The sequence below is a fragment of the Ipomoea nil genome, unplaced genomic scaffold (genome assembly GCF_001879475.1).
Source record: "Ipomoea nil cultivar Tokyo-kokei standard unplaced genomic scaffold, Asagao_1.1 scaffold2826, whole genome shotgun sequence".
In the NCBI taxonomy this organism is placed as follows: domain Eukaryota; kingdom Viridiplantae; phylum Streptophyta; class Magnoliopsida; order Solanales; family Convolvulaceae; genus Ipomoea; species Ipomoea nil.
The window spans coordinates 759,647-782,358 of NW_017619254.1; the positions used below are offsets into that span (position 1 = coordinate 759,647).

The 22,712-nt window shown below is 34.5% G+C and overlaps 4 protein-coding genes across 4 annotated transcripts; 1 reads left to right on the plus strand and 3 right to left on the minus strand.

The window, feature by feature from the left end:
- Positions 1-228: 228 nt before the first annotated feature.
- Positions 229-3,930, plus strand: LOC109159223 (MACPF domain-containing protein NSL1-like). The gene is made up of 7 exons (XM_019307309.1): positions 229-596; positions 1,016-1,254; positions 1,536-1,740; positions 1,863-1,946; positions 2,057-2,240; positions 2,560-2,726; positions 2,986-3,930. Exons 1-7 carry the CDS (start codon positions 324-326, stop codon positions 3,670-3,672), a joined length of 1,839 nt encoding a protein of 612 aa, XP_019162854.1. The 5' UTR covers positions 229-323; the 3' UTR covers positions 3,673-3,930.
- Positions 3,826-6,311, minus strand: LOC109159224 (protein DEHYDRATION-INDUCED 19 homolog 4-like). Its single transcript, XM_019307310.1, has 6 exons — positions 6,071-6,311; positions 5,828-5,967; positions 5,018-5,095; positions 4,629-4,912; positions 4,360-4,473; positions 3,826-3,868 (listed from the first exon to the last, which is right to left on the minus strand). Exons 1-6 carry the CDS (start codon positions 6,171-6,173, stop codon positions 3,862-3,864), a joined length of 726 nt encoding a protein of 241 aa, XP_019162855.1. The 5' UTR covers positions 6,174-6,311; the 3' UTR covers positions 3,826-3,861.
- Positions 6,312-9,896: 3,585 nt separating this feature from the next.
- LOC109158839 lies at positions 9,897-10,903 on the minus strand. The gene is made up of 3 exons (XM_019306733.1): positions 10,724-10,903; positions 10,407-10,547; positions 9,897-10,319 (listed from the first exon to the last, which is right to left on the minus strand). The coding sequence occupies exons 1-3, from the start codon at positions 10,736-10,738 to the stop codon at positions 10,050-10,052; spliced, it is 426 nt and encodes a 141-aa protein (XP_019162278.1). The 5' UTR covers positions 10,739-10,903; the 3' UTR covers positions 9,897-10,049.
- Positions 10,904-18,046: 7,143 nt separating this feature from the next.
- Positions 18,047-18,802, minus strand: LOC109158719 (protein E6-like). Its single transcript, XM_019306617.1, has one exon. It carries the CDS (start codon positions 18,800-18,802, stop codon positions 18,047-18,049), a length of 756 nt encoding a protein of 251 aa, XP_019162162.1.
- Positions 18,803-22,712: the final 3,910 nt, after the last annotated feature.

The following is a 22,712-nucleotide window of genomic DNA, read 5'->3' on the forward strand; positions in this document are numbered from 1 at the left end:
AAAGTTTTATGCCCCATTTAATAAGTTGGGTTAACTGACGTCAATCGTCAAAGTCAACACCCTACTCCAACGCGCAATGCATAACTTTACTCTCCCCGCCCCTGACAAACTCCGTATTGCCGTCTCTGTCCTCTCTGCCCATTTTCCCTCAATATTTAAATACCTGAAATGACTTTACCAACCAAACTACTCCCAAAACCATCACGGGAAGCAAAGGCTATAGCTGTCATTTGACCCCCATCGACTTTTCACTACAAAACGCCACACTGCCCATACAAGAAGATCGTCAGAATCTAAGCTTCGAGTTTCGGGTTTCTTCTTCCATGGCGTTTCATCCGAATAACAGAATGGACCCGCAGACCGCGGCGGAAAAGGCGGTTTCCGTTATGGGCTTCGGGTACGACATGGCGGCGGATATACGTTTATCCGCTTGCAAGCCCGGCCCGTCTGGGTCGGGGCTGATCGAGCTTGATCGGAGCTCCACAAAGGACTTGGTTATGCCCGGTGGCGTTGTCGTCCGCAATGTTTCCACCTCCATCAAGTGTGATAAAGGTGAACGGACCCGGTTCCGCTCCGATGCTCTTACCTTTAACCAGGTACGTAATTTCTGGAAACTTCTTATTTCATTCGTAAATTTCTTAGTTGCATGTATATATATATGCCTATGTTAATTTCGTTCACGGAGAAATGATATTGTTAAGCGCGAGAAAATGAATGCTGGAGATTTTTCATATTTGTGTACCTTTCAAATTTCCATTCTGCATACTGAAATGAATATTTGAATTTCTCTTTTCAATTTTGGAATTAAATGCTGAGAATTTTACGTCTATTCAACTATTCTTTGCTTTTATTTTTCATTGACCTTAATTGCTTTGAAGACTTGACTTTGATCATTGACCTCAAAAGTAGCATTGGAGAGGTTTTTTTCTTTCTGGAAAGTTCAGACCTAAATTATGATATCACTTGACTTGATCATTCAATCATTTAAGAAAAATGTTTTTCCAATTGCTTTCAGATGTCGGAGCAATTCAATCAGGACGCAGATTTATCTGGTAAAATACCTTCTGGTCTATTTAACACAATGTTTGACCACAGAGGGTACTGGCAGAAGGATGCTGCTAGCACTAAACTTGTTGCTTTTGATGGTTGGTTCATTACCTTGTATAATGTCGAGTTGGAGCGCTGCCATGTTACTCTATGTGAGCAAGTAAGAAGAGAAGTTCCTTCTTCTTGGGATCCTCCTGCTCTTGCTGAGTAAGATTCTTATGCTGAATTTTTATATGCCAAGGATGACATACTAACAGATAAAGTATTTTATAAGCAATTACTGAAACAACAGAAATTATCTGAATAAAGTTTCTATTTTAAAAGAAGGCAGCATAGGAACTGGGAGTTGCCACTGCGTTGCTGGTAGAGAAAAATGTTTTCAAAGATCTTTTCGTGTTAATGATGAATGTGACTTCCAACTGGTACAAGAGGATACTCTCTAATTGTAGGAAATTACTGACTGTGGAACTAATGGCATGATTCTCCAGGTTCATTGAAAAATATGGCACCCATGTTGTTGTTGGATTAAAGATGGGAGGAAAGGATGTAATCCACATAAAGCAGCTTCAAAAATCAACTCTTGAACCTATTGAGGTGCAGAAATTGTTAAAACAATTAGCTGATGAGAAGTTTTCTGAAGATGGAAGTGAATGCCCAAAATCAAATCCTGACAATTCTAATGAAAGACTAAAGGTAATCCTATTTTAGGACTCTTTAGATCTCCTGACACATGCTCTCAAAGACCATAGATTCAGATGCATAATAATTGTAAAGTTCAAACTGATGCACTGATGGTACTTTCTTTTTGTCCACAGGATGAGAAGTCCATCTTCTGGGATCCCAGTTTACCATTTGCAAGCTCAATGAGACCGTCTATCACATCCCACTCAAAGAACAATGTATGCTATGCTTTCAGTTTCTACAGCAGTACCTTTTGAAGCGTTACAATTTTCTGCAGCTTTTTAAATAAAAGATAAATTCAAGCTAAGACATGATATTTTCGGTGCAGGACATAGTAAGCATTCATGTTCGTCGGGGTGGCAGTGATTGTGGTCAAAGTCATAGTAAGTGGCTTTCTACAGTGTCACAGTCTCCTAATGTTATATCAATGTCCTTTGTGCCTATTGCTTCACTATTGAATGGAGTTAAGGGCAGTGGATTTCTAAGCCATGCAATTAATCTATACCTACGATGTGAGTATGTCTAACTGTACATTCTCAGCGATTTTCTATTTACACTCTCCTACATTAGATAGCTTTATTGGATAATAATGGCCATGAGATTATGAGAGACATTCTTGTTTTCTTTAATAAAATTAGCAATAACTTGTGTAGTACATTGCCAGTAATACCATCTTCTGTTTGAGTATGTAGTCGATTACTTGAGTAAGAAATCTTTTTGTATAGTAGTGCTCCGATTTACTGGAATAGATACATATATGAATCAATATTAGCTGTTGCAAATATATAAAATTTAAACAGTTTTGGTATCTGATAAGAAATACTTGTGCAGACAAACCGCCAATAGAGGAACTCCTTCAATTTCTAGAATTTCAGTTACCTCGGAGGTGGGCTCCAGCATACAGTGATCTTCCCCTTGTTCATCGTCGCAGGAAGCAGGCTTCTCCGTCATTGCAGTTTACTTTTATGGGTCCAAAACTTTTTGTTAACACAGTGAAGGTGAACTTTTGTATGCCAAAACAAACATTATACATACATTTTAAACTTTATTATTGCATATTTGCATCTTCTCTATAATTAAATGGTAATAAGAGTTGTACAAGTAGAAAAGAAAGTGGAGAGATCACTGCTTCCTAACCCATTAGCTGTTGTCAACATACTGACCATTTATATGGTTAAATTGCTTTCCCCCTTTTTACCAAAAATAGTTGGATTGTCATGTCTTCCTCTTTGCAGCTCTAACAATGAGAATTTGCAGGTTGACTCTGGAAACCGGCCAGTCACTGGAATTCGGTTGTACTTGGAAGGTAAAAGGAGTGATCACCTAGCTATCCATCTGCAGCATTTATCAGCACTTCCAGAAAGCCTTCAACTGACAGATGATCACACCTATGAGCCCATTGATGTGAAGTTTGAGCAAGACTACTTTGAACCGGTTAAATGGAGCATATTTTCACATGTTTGCACAGCTCCAATCGAGTATCACGGGGCACGAATAGATGACTTTGCATCTATTGTGACCAAGGCCTGGTTCGAGGTGAAGATTATTGGCATGAAAAAAGTTCTGTTCCTGAGGCTTGGTTTCTCAATGGTGTCCTCTGCATTGATCCGAAGGTCAGAGTGGGACGAACCCTCAAACTCAGCTCGAAAGTCAGGACTGATATCAATGCTTATCACCACGCCATTCAGTACAAAGCTCACTCCACCTGAAAAACCAGCCAAGGCTGATCTGAATTCAGCCATTTATCCTGGCGGCCCTCCCACACCAGCAAAGCCACCAAAAATGTCACACTTTGTCGACACAAAAGAAATGGTGAGAGGCCCTGAGGATTCACCTGGCTATTGGGTGGTCACAGGCGCAAGGCTCTTTGTTGAGGACAGCAGAATAAGATTCAAGGTGAAGTATTCACTCCTAACAATACTGTCGGAGGATTCCTTGATGTAAGAATCAAAGTCGCTGAGTCCCTGCCTTATATATTTTTTCTTACGCTATACTAATTCTAAGCCTCAGAGCCCGTGTCAAAAGTCACTAGATGAGGTAAATTGCGAGTTGCCCGTCAATCCTAAGTAACCATTTGGTAGAGGTGAATTTTTTTTTTTTTTAACAGCATGGTGGTATAGTTCAAATGTTCAATCAATTCCTGTAGAAAGCAACTCAAATTTTAAGTAAATATTACAAAACATCTCTGTTCTTTGCCCCTCATCTGTCTGGCACATGTTTCCATTTCCTTTTGTTTAAAGGAGATTGTATATTTGTAAAGTGAAAGAGACACTGAAGAGCAATCCTATTCGAAGTTTTGTTACTGATAACATTTCTGCCAAGTGCAGACCTTAAAAATCCTCTTAAAGTTTACAGATTTACAGAATTACAGTGGCAACCTCAACTAAGTATAAATTCCAAACAAAAAGTTGGAAAGAAAATACAGTGAGGATGTTGATTTTTACAGTTATGATTAGGGACAACACCTCTTGTTGGGAGGATTCTGGGAATTATACATCAGTAATATATGACTTTGAGACGAGGCATGTGCCGGGTTGTTTAATACACCAAATTATTTTAACCCAGCGAGATCACCCCTTTTATCTGAATCTATATTGTTCAGTCACTATTATTTGCAAAATTCAAACTTACTGGTATTTGTCAGCTAACAAAGTCGAGGCAAGCATATCCTGGATAAAAAAAGCTCTTCCAGTGGCTTGCTCTATCCTTTTTTCTCGCTCTTCATAACTTAGCGATGGATCCAAACTGCAAGAATTAACGGAATAGAAAGAGAGTGGAATTATAAGGTTTTGTTAGTGTGTATATATATATACACGGCTAAACAAGCAGAAATGTAGAATCCATAGACCATAGTGACAAAAGAGTGCACATTTCCATCTTTGAGTGATTCGAATAACTACCTTAACTTCCATATGTGTTCAGATCCCGCACTCTTTGTAGGACTGTCCTCAATACTGGATACCACAGATTTTGAAATTTCTTCGACTTCAGACCCGGGGAAGTTGAGCACAAGAGACGAGAGGAAGGGATCACTAGGGGCACTAGATGAAGTTGCGGTGTTTGATCGATACCCGCTGCCTCCTAGAAGCACCTGTAGATGGGCTTCCCGAAGATCCCTTCCTAATAAAGAAAGTGCCTGACTGCTGGGAATCGCAACCCTGCGTAACCTCCGACGGCGCTGCAAGTATTTTTAAGTTCAGGAAACCTTAAATATTCCCAGGAAGCAGCTGCCTGACGGGATTAAAAGAGTTCATTCAGAAAGTAACAAAATAAACACATCAAAGGATATCTTGAGCAATTGTCCGTGCTGCAGTGTGATATGGCTTAACATGTCCCTCGAAACTTTAACAGAACAAATGGGACAAATCTGCAAGCAAAAGAAGAAGCTATAAGATTCTTGAAGCTAGAATTAACAAATAGTTTTACGAGCAGAATTAATGAAACAAAAGAAAATTTAAAATTTATGTTCCCATTCCCCTACGTCAAGGGCAGGCATAAATGCATAATGTGAAATAGATTCCTATGCTGTGTGTTAGATTAGACGGGAAAAAGGCTTATCTGCACACAACCCTTCAATGATAATTTTCTAGCATTTACTTAATCATCCAATCATATTCCGTCATGGATACCCATTACCTAAACAAACCACATATGTTCTTTTATAAACAAATGGCTAATATTTGCCATTCTGGAGAACAGATTTCCTTATACATGAATACTCAACCAGGCCATCAAACATATCAACCAGATAAGGAGTACTCGCTAACAGATTATTATAAATAGTCTCTGCAACAATGTATAACACTTGCCAATATTTCCTTCAATCAAAACTAGCAAAATTTCTTCAGGGAATAGAAGAAAAATGACCCCAAAAAAAAAAAAACAACTTTTTTTGGCCATAAAAGAACTTATTAGATTTCCAGAACGATAATATCAACTTTTCCCACCAATAGAAGCTAACCCAATAATTCAGACATTAAATTATACATCTAAATTTCTTTTCTTTTTTTTTTTTTTTAAATGGAATACGAGTAATGGTCTATACATATGGATATAGATATAGATACGTGTTGTATATATTGATGAAAACAGAACTTACGGTGACTTTGGACTCGCAAGAATGCTCGTCTTCCAGATGGGAGCAAAGGGAGGTAATATCGAAGTCCTCATAACAATACGGGCATGGGAAATCGGGTCGGGCCTCTTCTTCAACCTCGAAATCATCTAAGCTCAGCCGATCTACATATCACCCAGAAACAACAACAAAACAAAATCCGATCTTTATACGAATTAAAGCACCCCAAATCGATCAAAAGCAAAAGAAAGAAAAAAAGAGACAAACCCAATTGAGAGGTGTTGTTATGGTAGTATGTGTGATGGTGATGCTGCAAATTGAATTGCCGCTTGGCAGCTGCGAGGCGAGAGGTCCAGAAATCAGTATCCATGAATGAGAGAAACGGTGAACAAGCAAAAGACGAAAGAAAGTAATTTTTATTCTCTTTTCCTGATTTTAATGTCTTTTTTTGAGTGAATTGTGTTCTCGGTTGCTTTGACCTTTTCTTCTGGTGATGGTTAGCTGAAAATGAAAGAACATTATTGTATTTTCCAAGTCGGCAAGTCCTATTTTAATTTTAATTATAATAATTATATAGGATGTGTTCTTAACGGGTGCCCGCGACACTTTATTACGGTGTCTATCTAGGGATGTCAACGGGGCGGGGTGGGGGCGGGGGACATACCCCCATCCCCGTTCCCGATTTTCTTTCCATTCTCCGTCCCCATCCCCATCCCCGCCGGGGAATGAAAAATTCCCCCCATCCCCATCCCCACGGGGATTATTCGGGGACGGGGAATCCCCACCCCGTTAACAAGTTATAAAAAAAATAAAAATTAAACATTAAAAAACATTTAAATAAATAACTCATATATATCCATCCTCAACTCAAAGTTGTATTCAATATTTTACAATTAAACATTTTATTTAAATATGCATGACATACAATGACAAGAATACTTCTAAAATTATATATATTGTATACAAAGTACTACATTTGTGTGTGTTGTGTGGCAATATATATATCGGGGACGGGGCGGGGCGGGGAGAGTACTCCCTATCCCCGCCCCCGTCCCCAGCGGGGAATTCAAAATTGCCCCCATCCCCATCCCCGATCCCCTATTTCTGTTCCCATCCCCGTCCCCGTAAGGGCGGGGAATCGGGTTCCCCGTCAGGTGCGGGTTCAATTGACATCCCTATGTCTATCTAGTTCATTTCTAGATCAATGAATATTGTTACTTATATCTTAGTTAGGCCAGCTCGTTCTCAATCCGGTCATATTGTTTGGTCTTTCTCTATTCCAAATTGTATTCAACATTTGATTTAATAAAAATTGGTTCTTGGTTTTCAAAAATAATTGTATTTTTATAAGAATATATTATTAATAATAATCATGACATTTATTGTGTGGAAAAGAGAATACAAATTACAAACACAGTAAAGATATCGTGGACCTTGATTTAAAACGGTTGCTCCGTTTTTTACAAATAAAATTAATATATAAAAATATATAAAAAAATGAAATTTTTTTAAATAACACTTATATATATTTCTTTTTTTTAAAAAAATAAGACATTACTTTAATATATAATTTAGTTAATAAAAGTCATTATTGTAGGTAAGTCATGTATATATATTCACTATTTTAGTTTTTTTTTTTTTAAATATATATTCATTATTGTAAGTACATAAATTCATTATTGTAATAACATAGATTAATTGTTTTAAGTACATAGATTCACTACTGTTTGTGTCACTTTTATGTACATATAATGTGATATTATTTTTCAATCATTATACTGTAAACTATTATCCACATTGCAAGGTGAACCACTAACATATATGTTCATTTTTAATGTATTTTGAATTCTTTTTTTTTTTAATATACTAATTAAAAAAATCATTACATTAAAAATAAACATTCAATATCATTTTATTTATTTATTAATGGTCCAAACATTTTTTTTTAAAAAAAATCACATTAAAAGGTCAATTAGGCGAAGAATTACACTCTTTCTTCTCTCCAAAATTCTTTGGATGCGATGCTTTTAGGTGGATTGAAGTGAGAGGTAAGTATAAAGGATATCTAGTGTTAGTGTGCCTTCTTCGTACAATATTCAATGCAATTTTATTTTTATTTTATTTTTTTGCAATTTATATTAAAATATCTGTGCCTAACTGGGCATCAGGAGTTATATTAATTAGTGTTTCAACTTACCAAATTAGATGTCTAGAATATACGTGGATAATATTTAATTGAAAATCCTGTAATTAATTTATTATTATGAGTACACACACTTAAGGGGATATTTGGTTCATGGAAAATGTTTTTCAAAAGAAAATATTTTTCAAGTAGAGGAAAATGTTGTTTTCTAGTGTTTGGTTCATGGAATTCATTTTTCATTGGAAAATGAATTCCTCAAATTTGAGGAAAACAAAATCTTTGGTTGGACCAAAGATTTTGTTTTTCATGGAAGATGGGAAGAAAAAGTGGTATGGATTACCTATTTTACCCTTGTTTTCTTTTTTAATTATATTACTTTTATTTATTTGTATGGACATATAGGTCTTTATACTCGTTATTCCTTACAATTCCAAATCTAACCAAACAATAGAATTAGTATTCCCAGTAATTCTTTTTTCATCAACCAAACAATGAAATTAATCTTCATAATAATTGTTTTTTCATGGGATTTCAATTCCACTTCCTTTAAAATATTTTCCGCGAACCAAAGAGCTCTTAGAGGCAAGAAATATTGTGATTGTGTTTGGTAAAATAGTTAGTCTATTAGTCAATTTTGATTTGTTTGATCACTACTGTTTGTATGACTTGGTTAAACAATCAATATATATATATATATATATGATATGTTGATTAATTAACTTTCTGTACAGTTTATTGCTCTAAAACACTAAAATTCAAAAAGCTACGCAAAACATCTTTTTGAATAAACTTTTTGAAAAAGTCATTTTGTATGTAATCAGCTAACATCTAATTTACCAATCATCTTTCTATGGCAAATTATGCTGTGGAACCTGTCTACTTTGCAAGGTGGACACGACTCCAAAACTGTTCATAATTATGAATATATAGTTCTGTAATTATGAATATAGATATTCAATAATTATAAATATGAAGTTCAAAATTTATGAATATATATCTTTATAATTATTATGAGCATATAGTTCAGTAATTATGAACATAGAGTTATGTAATTGTGAATATAGAGTTCAATAATTATGAATATGAAGTTCAAAAATTATGAATATATAACTTTATAATTATGAATATATAGTTCAGTAATTAAGAAGATAGAATCGTGTCCACCTTGCAATGATTGTCATTCTACAATCAATTAATATTATCAACTAGTCAAAACCCACAAACCCAATCAACTAAGAGCTATCAGCTAACATCTATTTGCAAAACACTTCCGGCGCACCATGGCCTATGCCTCAAAAGTTATTTAAATTCTTTGATTGGCTCCGAGACTCTATAATCCTGATATTTAGAAACAAGGCAAAATATTTGTACGTGTTAAGCAGCTCATTGTTTTAGTCCATAACAAATTGTGGTTCCAGTTCAATGATGTGAAATAACACCAAACTCAAATTGTCCCTTTTGTATTATAATACCTGCACTAATAATCCACCATAAGACAAAATTCTAAATGTGTCTAAATAGAGAGCTCGACCACAAGTTTTTCATACTTTGCAACACCGTCATTTTATTTAATTATTTTCAACTAACACTTTGCACTTTATTACTCGAGTTCTATATTAATACAACGAAAAGAGTTAATTCTGTCCTGACAAAGCATGTAAGAAAATATAAATTATACTAACTCAGCAGACAAACCAAATGTCAGTGTGCACAAAGAATATATCTGTCCACTTTAGTCATAATCTCTACATTATTGCTGTTGAGTTTTAAACTTTAATCTATTCTCTCAAATACTACTACTTCTTGAACAAATGAGTTAAGTTCGTGCAGTCAATTACTATTTCAGTCTAATACTATGGTATTCAGTACTCATCACCGACTTGTTTTTTTTTTTTTTTTTTTTAATATAAAAATAATATATAATATTTTGTTTGGGAATGTATATAATGGTGAATTGAATATTATGAGGGTAGGGCAGAGGGGATCTTTTATTATGCTCAAGGGAGCAGAAATGCAGAACAGCAAATACAGAAAGAAGAAAACAAAAGAGCAGAATGGAGCTAGCTAGCTTATCTCCGATCCCCGGCCGGCCCCCAATCTGGGCTAGTTCTGGAACCCCATTCTCAGCTTCGTGCTGCTTTTACTGCGACTCATCTTCCCCATAACATTCTGCAACAATGGAACACAAACACCCTCCCCTTCTCCCTCTCCCTCTCCCTTTCCACCTTCTGAATGCGATCTTCTGTGATCAATATCACTCTGCAGATTTCCCTCAACCTGCACTTTCCCCGGAAACCCTCGGTTTCCCGGTGGCCTAATTCCGATCAGCCGCCCCAGAGACACGCTCCGGTCCGGGAAGAATGATGCCGTGGACTGAAACGTAGACTCAAATTCCAACATGTGACTCAGAAAGTTTCAGAAAGCTGAGGTTTTTAATATAGGATAAATTAAAGTTTTTACCTCGGTGTCGAGATTTGAAGAGGAAAGTGAGGAGAAACTTGGGGAAGAATATGTCGCCGTCGCCGTCGATGTCTCCAACAATCTCAGCCTAATATTCATGTTTCCTAGCCGGAGTGGCCACCCACTGGGAACCTCACTGTCCTGGAAACATATATGTTCTTAAATTAGCTTCTTTATCATCGTACCATTATATTCACAGTGTCAACAATAATCATCCAAACAAAACAGATACAAGAATCATTCATATATATATAGTATCTAACAAAACAAAACAAATTCAATATGCAAATCATCAAGATTATATTATAGTACCATACCGCTGGAATGACCATGGCTGATAGAGGATTTTCTGGGGAAAAAGACAGATAGAAATTATATATGCAGATAGGCCTAGGAAGATGTTGGTGATGAGTGAAGACTGAAGACTCTGATCGAATGGTTTTGAATCTTTTTTACATTCTTTCTTAAACATCAACTCATAATAGCATTGAATTGTCTGCCCCAGGTCCCACGTAGGAGTTCGCCCTTTATATCACCGCACTACTGATTTAATACCATGTTTGGCCATCCATGATTATCTCATTTTTCTTTTTGTCTTTTTTTTTTTTTTTTTTTGGGTTTGCTAATTTTCTAATCAAGCTCCTCCAGTAATAAATTTGTTGCTAAACAACAATAATAATAATGGTCCGTTGAGGGATGTTAATTGTTAAGCAGTGTGGATGATGATATATAGCAAATTAATAATTAATAATACACATAAAAGAGCCTAACAAGTGGTGGTTGGATGAATACAACACTCTTTAATGTTAGTTCATGTTTCAATATCATCAACCCCATAAACCCTACAACAAATCTTCATTTATAATTTTATTATTCTCTCCTTTTTAAAAAATGATATCGTCTTCTTAACATTGCATGCTTGGACAAATTATACTAAATTTTATAGTGTTAGATGTTGTTTCATTTGATAAATGTTTAATATATATGATTCGTTTTTTACAAATAATATAGTTAATGAATAAATAAAATAATATTATGTATCACAAACTTCACTGCATTGATGCAAGCTAACTACCATAGAAAAGTCATATTTTGGTGGTATGTAATATGTATATAGCAGAGCTGTATAACACAGTACATCCACCGACAGCTTTATTGACATGTTAAATTTAAAATATTTGTTTCTGCACGGAAACTCTTCAAGAATAGCATTTTCACATTTTAGAAATATTTATTTCTATTTATTTACAAAAACTTCCTAAATTGTTTTAATATTGTTTTCTCATTCTGTATTCGTGCAAAATTGGTAGCTGCATCCAAGGCCGTAGCCCTCCGTCACGAACGAGGGCGGCGATCAAGGCCGTAGCTCTCGTCCAGATCTAAAAAACAGTTATGGCCGTTTTTTCCTTTGTTGGCTATGGTCATTTTCTTTAGACGGTCGTGTTATTATTTTTTTTAAAAATTAATTATTATTATTATTATTATTATTTTAATTAGTTTATAATAAATAATATTTTTAATAAAGAAATAAAATAAGGACACATGTCAACACCGTATGCATTTAACCTGATAAACAAATAAACTTGAACTTATTAATTGAACAATTTTATCGATTTAGGGGACTTGAATGGAATTTTTTTCATTTAGGGGACCCGATTGCACTATCCAGTTGACTTAGGTGGCTAATTTGACACTTTTTCCTATATAAAATGTAGGAAGATTATGACCCTGTTTGGTATATGGTTGTTAGCTGTTAGAGAGTATGACTAGTTGATAACATTATCTGATTATAGAAATGTGTTTGGTAAATTAATTGTTAGCTGATAGTTGTTTGGTATAATTTATTTTATCAAAAAGTTAATTAAAAAAGTTGTTTTGAGTATCTTTTTGAATTTTAGCATTTTGGAGTAACAAAAAATGATTAACCAAACACTTATATTGATTTTTTAACTAAATCAAACAACTAATAGTGATCATATAAGCTAAAATTAGCACGCTAAATATTTTACCAAATAGGCCTATAATTGTTTAGAATTACTGATTGATTGGGATAGCAGAAGCATGTGGTGTTGTTGGTAGGTGAGAACAATCAACTTTCTTTCTTCTCAACATATTTACTTATTTAGATTTGAGGAGTCCCAGGATATGATGTAGTGTGTTACTTCTTTTATCATTCAAATTCACTCACTTGTTTTTTTTTTTTGTTTGTTTGTTTTTTTTTTTTAACTTCAAAAATTCAAATTTGGGTTATAGTTAAAGTGTTTGTTAAATTTAACGGTTTAAAAAGAAAAATTTAGCGTATAAAACACTAATCAGATTAAGTTAGATATGTGATAGTAGTTCTCATACAATGTGGGATCCATTCATTAATTTAGTCAAATGATAAAATGATTACCAGCCCAAAGATTTAATTTGAGTGGCAAAAACTTGTGTGAGATCGTCTCACGAATCTTTATCTGTGAAACGTATCGAGTCGAGTCAAGATGAAAATGTAATACTTATAGTAGTAAATGTAATACTAAATCATGAATAAAATGTTTATTATTTATATAAAAAAATGTAATACTTTAATTTTGATGAAAAATATTACTTTGACTTGAAGGCAAGGCATATAATCCACACATTTGAAATTTTGGAAGTATTGCATTTAGCGACTAAGGATATTCCAAATTGCTTGCATTTCGTGTTGAAAATTTGTAAATTATATGATTATAAGTTGAAAGTTTGTAAATTACATGTATGATTATAATAATTGCTTTGAATAATAATAATAATAATAACAACAACAACAATAATGTGATGATTTTATCATGATTGTGTTTACCATACACTGGGTATAAATATATAAAATGGGGATAGGAAAAGAATGATTTTATTACTCAGCGCGTTAGACTCAAAAGAGTATACACAATGTCTAAAACAACGGTCCAAATAAACACCACTAAGTTACTTGGATGTAATGAACAAACTATGACGTCTTAAAGGAGACAATGATGCCTATTTATAGTGTAGAGGCCCCTTCAAATGCATAACAAGTACTCCGTATATGACTTAGGTTATTCTCCATTCTTAGTCATATATGTGTCTCGCTTCAACCCTACTACTTTTGTTGCCAGTGTCCTTCGTCATAATATGTATAAGTTGATGTATTTTTATACACAAGTTAAGTAACTTGGGGGGTTGCGGCTTGTACGTGCTACTATGCTTGTGGTTAAGAAGTGTTTGAATCTTGTTGGCTGCACTTCTTTAGCTCATTTTGCTCCATCACCTTTTAATTTGGACCTCCTTGGCTCATTCCCTCCTTTAATCCAACAAGACCCCTCATCCCCTTTCACTCTTCTTGGGTCAACCTTTTTCAATAAAATGAGTCCAAAGTCATATACCACGATCATTATTGTGTGCACCATAGTCCAAAAAATACATAAAGTATATTATTTTTTAACTCATAAAATACATTATTTTAACACATAAGGTACATTATTCTAACTCATAAAATATATTATCTTTTCTAAAAAATATCATTATTCTAACACATAAAGTACATTATACATTATTTTAACTCATAAAATACATTATTCAAATGCATAAAGTACATTATTCTAACTCATAAAATACATTACCGTAGTGTAGGATATAAATTGCCTAGTAGTAGTCCGCGCATCTAAGGCAGCCTTGACCGACCCTTAAAGCCCAAGTTCACGAGCAGAGTTGGAACACCACAATTTACAAATGTAGTGGGTTCAGTCCAAGTCTCTTGAAGAAAGTTTAAGCCCAACATTTCAAAGACGTTGGATTTCGTCAATCGTTATATCGTGGACCAGAGTTCATAACAATTGTTATACCGTGGAACCAGTTTCACAGTATAATTTGTCAATTCACAGTGCACTGTGGATCCTGATTCAATACACAGAATTCATGTTCATAATACACATACACATAAACACGATATAATGAACATGAATTATGTGTATTATATAGCTGAGGACACATAAACACTTAACATAATACACAGAATTCATGTTCATAATACAAAGAATTTATGTTCATAATGCACAAAATTCATGTTCATTATATCGTGTTTATGTGTATATGTATTATGAACATAAATTTTGTGCATTATGAAGTCAAATTATGTGTATTGGACCAGGGTTCATAGTGCACTGTGCACCCTGGTCCACGATATAATTTGCCGGATTTCGTCCACTTACTTAGAAGTGTGGAGTATGATTTTTATAATTGATGATCACGAGTTTGATTGTTGTTATTATTCTCTCATTAGAGTCAATCATACAAGGTTTTTCTAGGTCTAGAGAAATTAACAAACACTACCGAATAATATGCATTAATCCATGAAGCACTTTAGGAAAAACTTACATGGGTCATTTGAATATACAACTACCTGTCCTGGATTATTAATTTTGGGTGGCAATTGATACAAGCCATAATGTGGGATGGCTAATCATTTAATAAGTGACTTTATTTTTTGGTCACTTTCTCAGTAAGATGTTTATTCTTAAAAAAAAAAAAAAAAAAAAAAAAAAAAAAAAAACTATAAAAAACATTCAATATTATATTATGAACTCCAATCACAATCCTCAGGGTTGATTAACATATGCAAACACTATATTCCATAATTATGAACTTACCTGCATGTTATTACTTTGTTTTAGTAAATAAGGCATTTTAATATTTTACGTGACTCGGTGACCTATGATCTAAATGATAGAACTCATAGAAGTGAAAGGGACATGCAAAAGGGTAAAACATGACTCTTGTATTTGAAAGTCACAAGTTTGATTATTGTCAACATTTTCTTGGTCGAACCGTCATACAAGGTCTTCTTAGTGTAGTAATTTACATCTCATGTGTGATTTGCAGATTATAACACTTTTAATTCCAATCTTGTTTCCTGTTCAAAAAATTATATGTTCACATTGTTTTTTTTTTTGGGGGCGGGGGGGGGGGGGGGGGGGGAGGGGGAGGGGTGCAGATTATTAACATTTCATTGAATACAGCCTTTTGAAAGGTATGCAGTGTAGTTATTACACTTCACTAATTGATTTCTACTTATGACTCCCGTGAATCTCTACTACAATATCTACAGTGAGCAAAAACATTCAATTAAATCAGCTGATTTTTTTTGGATAAACATAGGCCATATTTGGTAAAATAGTTCGTCTATAGGCTAATTTTGATTTATTTGACAACTATTAATTGTTTGACTTAGTTTAAAAATTAATATAAGTGTTTGGTTAATTAGCTTGTTGTACTTCAAAATGCTAAAATTCAAAAACCTACTCAAAACAACTTTTTCAATTGCTTTTTGAAAAAAAAAAATTATATCAAACAGCTATCAGCTAACAACTAATTTACCAAACACATTTCTAGCTATAATCAGCTAATCCTAAAAATGGGTGTCCGTCCATGAAATGAGGATGGTCTCTTTCGCCTTAACTAGAAGTCTGGAGTTGTAAAGAAAGACTGAATTTTTTTGAATGGTTGAAAAGGTGGTCGAGAAGTACAAAGTTTCCAAAAAATGAAAGGAAAGATAGATGGGAACAAAAAAAAAAAAAAAGTTGCAATGCAAGATCGATCCTTCTCCATTCACGGCACAAATGTCCATTAGTTGCCAGTATGGTATGGTAGTGACTGTTTTTGGCTCTACCTCCCTATTCATTCATTACTTGCATATGACTTTCGCCATCATATATTCATATCCTCCGCCCGCCGTCATCTCCTCTGTCCTATGCCATCTGGCATCTGCCATATCAGATCGACCAGTAGTTCAACCTCTTCTACCATCTAACTATATATTAATTAATTAAACAACAACCCACCTTAAAGAAAATATATACACTTAATTAAACAAATTAAATGATATTCCAACGATACTCTTTTTTTTTTTTTTTTGGTGCGCCGGGTAATCGAGAGGTACCAAAGATTAGTAAATTCTTCTAGAAGCAATGTTCCTAGCATCGCGGTTCAGAATGTTTCTAACACCATCACGGGTGAACCAGGACTGTTACGTTGTTCCTCATTGGCTGCCTTGACCCATGTTTACTAGGTAGTCAGTACATTGATTATCCTCACGAAAGAACATGGACAATCTCACACTCATGAAATTGGTATTCTATTATTTTTATTTAATATCTACCATATCATTCATTAATTTTTTTTATTTATTTTTTTTGTTCAAAATGACGATGCGACCAAAAAAATAGAGCCTATCCACAGATGACACTGACGCATTATATTGAATTGAATGAGCTCCATCTCTACATTATATATATATATATATATATATATATATATATATATATATATATATATATATATATATATATATATATATATATATATTATGACTGATCATCAAAAAGTCCCGTTCAGGAGAACTCTCTCTATTGGATATTGAGGTTAGGTTGATTGTGCCCAGAAAATCTTCCAATTTCATTTTGTGGTTTTTCGTACGTTGCATGGCATTATGTACGTAATTAATATGATGAATATTAATTATAAAATTGGAGTGACAGATGAATCACGCAGAGAACCAGACCACTTGAACACGAAATTTTGAAATTGATTTTATGTAGAAAAAGTTTGAGAAAAATAAATAAATAAACACATTACACTTTACTCACACGGGCATATCAGCATATATTATATGTGAAGACATGTGAAAATTATAATGAAAACAAACCGATCTTATTAATTTTCGGAGAATATATGTATATAAACTTTGACGTTCAAACAATTGACTGGCGTGATTGTCGCCGCACATGTGAAGGTGGGACTACAAAAAATAAATAAAGGAAGAATTTTAATATTATATTTTCCTTCTGAAAATTTAAAAAGAAAAAGAAAAAGAAGGGCATTATTCTAATTTATTTGTTGTTTTGAATTTTCTTTTTGGGGCAAACAAAAATCTGATAATTGTCCTTCTCATGTTTCCCTGTGTACTAAACAAATTAAAGAATCTTGAGGGAGGGACCAATTCCAAAGACGACAGAAAACTACTCCCCCAGCCGGAGAGAATGTGACGCAGTAAATGTTACTCTCCACTCCTTCCCAATGTTTCTTAAATCTTAAATCTTAAATGTAACACCACCAAAAAAAACGTATAATTAGCCAAGTCAGTCATACTAGTGACATGGTAATTATTGAATTTGATCCCGAACAGGGTGACCTATTGACTTTGTTAGTTGTATGGCCGGTTTATTCAGTTTGCACTATACTGTCAAGTAGCCACCAGAAAAACACTACATGGTTTTTGATTCAATATAATTATTTATATTTTGGTAGGTTTAATTTCTACCAGTTTGCTTTTTGTTTTATAAGAATAATGAAATAATGGTGATTATAGTCATTCTTGAATTAGAAAATTGAGAAAATGATTTCATATATAAAGAGATAGAGCACAACTGTACTCAAGGATAAATCTGTAGTTTAATTAACATTTTTATAAGTATTAAACATTTTATCATAGACATATATATATCAAACAGAAATGATATTGGAATAATAAATAAGACATGCATGCACTCGATGGTATGTATCATCATCATCATCACACATTTGCTCAAAATTACTTTAATTTAATCAGCTGTGTAAATTACGCAATGAAGATGAAAATCTCGATCTCAAGGCATGTCGTCTTCATCCTGGAACTGCTCCTCGTTCTGGTAGTTGTTGTTCTCCATGAAATTGTTGTTGCTGTTCTGGAACTGCTTTTTAAAATCTTCAAGGTTAATCCCTGCGTTCTCCAATGGATGTCTTGCGTACCTTTCAGTGTTGGTATCGTAGTAGTACTTCCCGTTCTCCAAGAACCTGGTGTCGCTCATGCCCATCTTCTCAACTTTGTTCCCCGCCGCCGCATTGTAGCGGTTGTTGGTGGTGGTGGGGAAGCTTTCTTCTTGGCGGCCGCCGCCGCCGTAGTAGTTGCTGCTGCGGCGGCTGTTGTAGTAGTTGTTTCTGGCGGTGTAGCTGTTGTAGCGGTTGTTGTTATCGGCGGCGGTGGTGAATTCCTCGCCGGCGAACTTGGAATCCTCGTTGTTCGTGTTGTCCTCCGGGACAGTCACGTAGGAGACAGGGTTGTAGTTCCTCGGAAGGTATCTCTTGTTGGGAACCTCCTCCTCGGTTTTGTACGGCAGTTTGTTGTTGTTGTTGTTGGTGGTGTACGGTTGGTCTAGGCCGCCGTTTTCGTTCTCCGGGATGAAGTTTTGTTCTTGCTGCTGGGGAATCACGGTGGTCTGCTCTGTATTGACGCCATAGTTGTTGTTGTTGTTGCCTGGGATTTTGTTGAAGAAATACTGGGTTTCTCTTGCATGAAGAATCTGGAGAGAGGATAAAAGTGTGAGGAGGAGGAAGAGAGAGAAACGGCGGGTGGGGACGGCCATGGCTACGCCGGAGACGGTGAAGGAGAGAATTGGAAGAGATGATGTTGCTTTGTTGTGTACTTGTTACTTCTTCCTATCCCCTTTATATAAGCTAGACTCTTGTTATATATTTAATAATAATAATAATTGTTATTATTATTTTATGTTTTTAGGGTGAAAATTGAAGAAGTGGGGAGTTGAGGGTTTATTATTATTGCGAATTATTTCTCCGGCAAAAGTTTCTATTGCTTAGGTGCAAATGGGGACAGGAAAATGGATGAAGCTAATGTGGTCCCTAGCCATAATTTCTTTGAAATTTAACCCAAGGCTCCACTGTTCACATGATGTTTATTTTCTATGATGTCGAGTTGATTGAAAATTCCTATATAAAAAAATTACAGATAATTCAAAAGTCAATAATTGTTACTCTCCCAAATGAGAGGTTACAGATTCAAATCTTAATAAAAAAAATATCTATAAATATATATATATACTATATTATAACAGAATTAATAATGCTCAGAAAAATAGATTGTGCACCCAATATAAATATATCATCTAAATTTAAATATGGTATTATGGGTGGGAAGGCACAGTAGTAAACGCCTATAGCGCGGCCTAAAAACCTTTGTCAGTAAGGCTTGGTAGGTCAGTATAATTTTGGCACTTTTTTCTTTGTTACCTCCAAATGGGAAAAAGATAAAGAAAATGGCATCAATTGAGAACTAAAGTGTAATTTATTGGCCATAGCTTTTAAGGTAAGACAACCTCCAAAGTAGCAGAGAATCCCGAGGTGGCAATTTCTTGTCAAGGTTGAATACATAAAGCTTTTGGAAAACCTTCCAATTTTAGAAAAAAAAAAAAAAGAGAAATTACATCAAATTTTATTACTCCGTATTTGATTAATACTTTTAATATATAATTTTTTTCCTCATAAAATTAATTTGAATTCGGTCTACTAAATTATTGTGAAAGGAAGCCTTATCTAAAATCTCAACTTTGCCGTTGTTCGTTTATTAACTGTTTTAAATTAGTAGATTTATTAGTACATAAGATTTGAAAATTCAAAAAAGGTTAAGAGGACAAAAAGAAAAAGGAAAACAGTAATAGAAAAGCATAGAATTGAATATTAGAAAATATAGGCGTTCAGTATTGCGGGGATTGTGGAGAGGTTGAGAGAGTGAGGGGCGTGGGGTATAAAAAATTATGGCATTTGATGAGTGCTCTCACTCCATGTGCATGCCCTCTAAAATGGGTTATGTCTACACCTAACATTTTTACTTCATTTATGTTAAGTGAATATCAACAACGACCCATTCTGTTAGACGGTTCACACTTTAAACTCTCTCAACTTCTATAAACTAAACTTTATATATCGAATATCAGGTAGTCCTAATTAAATATTTTGGGAATTATTACGAACCTTAATTACTCAGTAGTTGAGAGGGAGATGGGAGTAGATGAAGCACATTCAATATTACTCTAAAAGCTTAAGAGTGAAGATGGGGAGGGTTTAATTTCATTTTCTGCCTTGATGAAATAATTGAAAGTTGAACCACCAGAAGTGCAGGAGTTATGATGAGTTGGCTGATCGATGAGGAGGCAAGGGCACTGCAGCACATATAGTTTTGTATGTTGAGAATGTCAATTTCTATCTTGTTTTAAAGTCTACAGCGTATCTTTATAGGGAACATCAAAAATGGGGTTGGTTTTAGTTGCCATTCAATAAGAATGGAGAGAAACATGCATGCATGGTAGGGTTTCTCCAACACCTTTAGTTTTGCTCAGACCTATGGCAGTTTTGGTTTATTATCCCTACAACAATTATTGATAAATCTACTGACTCTATTACATTGTATTATCTGTTCATTTATACTTTCTCAATCAGTTAAGTACAAAGAGTCAACACCGGCTTCACTGATGCTACATCTCATGACCTCTCATATGAGAGAGTCACCACATGTCATCTGAGCACAAGATGCTTGACAATCTAATAATAATGTATTCAGAAAAATTAACAACTGTTATATATACTGTTGATTAATTGATCGTATTTTATAGACTATTAAGTCTTAGGTCATTATATTATTTTACTACAAATAGGACGATTGTATGTGTTTTCAGACCCGTTTGTTCTTTGATTGTGGATGTTAGCAAAAATATAGGAGTTATATATAACAAACTCTAGGTGTTGTCCCTTAACGGCCCTAAGAAGTTGATGGCTCAATCGGTCCTCCCAAATATCTAATATAAATAGGTCAATCAGTCAATCCTCTAGATACTTAAAAAAAAAAAATATATTGAATCTTGACATGGCTAATTTAGCTTGAGTTACCAATCTATCATTGATATTAACCTTATTAACAACAATATAATATACATCATTATATCATCTAGGACCGGTTATTGTTATTAATACTAACTACCATACCACTTTACAATAATTTTGTAATTGTAAGAGTTGGGGTTCAGCTTTTTGGAAGAATAATTTTTTAATTGTAGCAGTAAATTTGGTTAGGTATAGAATGAATATATGGGGACAATATTTGGTGGAGATTGACATGTGATTGTGGCAAACCGGTGGACAGTAAGTCTATCTAATTAATTAGTTCTACTTCTAGAAAAAATAAATATGCATGGCAATCTCATCTTCAATTCTCAACCAAAGTGTTTGACTAATAACCAAATCAAATCAATCTCCCGTACAATCTTTTCCTTAGTGTTGTTGATCAATCTATTCCGCGATTGACGCAACAATATACTGAAATTATAGTGTGAGGCCTTCAAACTTCAAAGTCTACCTCCACACTCTTCTCTCACTCATTGCCAACTGCTAAGTGGATGATGGAATACAAATTTTATATTTAAAGGTTACGAATTTTATTTTTGTCAATACCTTTTATATGCGATGGGATATTTTTAATTAATTTTTTAATAAGAACGAAATTTTTTCAGTATATATCTTCATATATGGACTCTTGAGTTTAATTTTCTTTATCACCCCAAGAAAACAAAGGTAGGTCACACAAATTCCCAAAAAAAACCCCGATATTTGTTGTTCCCAAAAGGTTGAATTCCCAACCTCAAGGGCCTACCACGGTCCGGCCCGATAGAGCTTCGTTCTAGAAGTATGTAAATCATGATAACTCAGTTGAATACAGAGATTAGACCTTTGCTTACTACGCACAAGGAGCCCCGGCCTTTCACTTTGAGAGGTTGATCCCACACCGTCGTTGGTGAAACTCGATCCTGGATTATTGTTCCGAAACCGCTTGTGAAACTCGATCCCGTGTCAGTCTTCCCGATAGTTAGGTTGATGAGCTCTAGTGGAGTGTTCCCTCCAAAAGGTCCAAAAAAATATGAATAGCTCTTTACTTTTTCTAATAGAAAAATATTACATGTACTCTCATAGTCTCATTCTATACTCTCAACTTTTACTCCACACTTATAATATTGATGTAGACACTTTAACAGGGACCCACATAAAAAATAAACTATCAAAGTCTGCCACATCAATAAGTAAATGTAAAGGAGTAAAATTTGGAACCACATATAGTAGAACTCGATCTTTCTATTATGTTATATTACGGCAGAAATCAAAGAATTAAGGTACAAAAAACAACTAAAACAACATCAAATCTTGACCCGACCTTTGCGATTCAGTCCATGAAACATTCAGTGCCAGCAAAAATATGAGAATCCCTAGGTGGAACCACAAGTTTGTCCAAAGATAGTGATATGACCAATTGACCAGTATATTTGTATTTCACACTCAAGAGAAAATTTCAATTTTGGTCACACGACTATGGGGGCTTTGTTAATTTCAGCACCTAACTTTTAAAAGTGTCAATTTAGTACCTTGAGTATGTAATTTTTGTTAATTTTGGTCACTCCGGCCAAATTGCCGGCCAAATTTGGCCAGAAAAATTTA

Excerpts from the sequence above, each read along its gene's own strand:
- LOC109159223 (XM_019307309.1), top strand. The coding sequence starts at position 324 with ATGGCGTTTCATCCGAATAACAGAATGGACCCGCAGACCGCGGCGGAA. Across the intron at positions 1,255-1,535 it reads GATCCTCCTGCTCTTGCTGA|GTTCATTGAAAAATATGGCA; the intron begins GTAAGATTCTTA and ends ATGATTCTCCAG. Across the intron at positions 2,727-2,985 it reads TTTTTGTTAACACAGTGAAG|GTTGACTCTGGAAACCGGCC; the intron begins GTGAACTTTTGT and ends GAGAATTTGCAG.
- LOC109159224 (XM_019307310.1), bottom strand. The coding sequence starts at position 6,173 with ATGGATACTGATTTCTGGACCTCTCGCCTCGCAGCTGCCAAGCGGCAA. Across the intron at positions 5,968-6,070 it reads TAACAACACCTCTCAATTGG|ATCGGCTGAGCTTAGATGAT; the intron begins GTTTGTCTCTTT and ends GGTGATATGTAG. Across the intron at positions 4,913-5,017 it reads AGCACGGACAATTGCTCAAG|TTGCAGCGCCGTCGGAGGTT; the intron begins ATATCCTTTGAT and ends ACTTAAAAATAC.
- LOC109158839 (XM_019306733.1), bottom strand. Across the intron at positions 10,320-10,406 it reads CTTCAAATCTCGACACCGAG|TCCACGGCATCATTCTTCCC; the intron begins GTAAAAACTTTA and ends TCTACGTTTCAG.
- LOC109158719 (XM_019306617.1), bottom strand. The coding sequence starts at position 18,802 with ATGGCCGTCCCCACCCGCCGTTTCTCTCTCTTCCTCCTCCTCACACTT.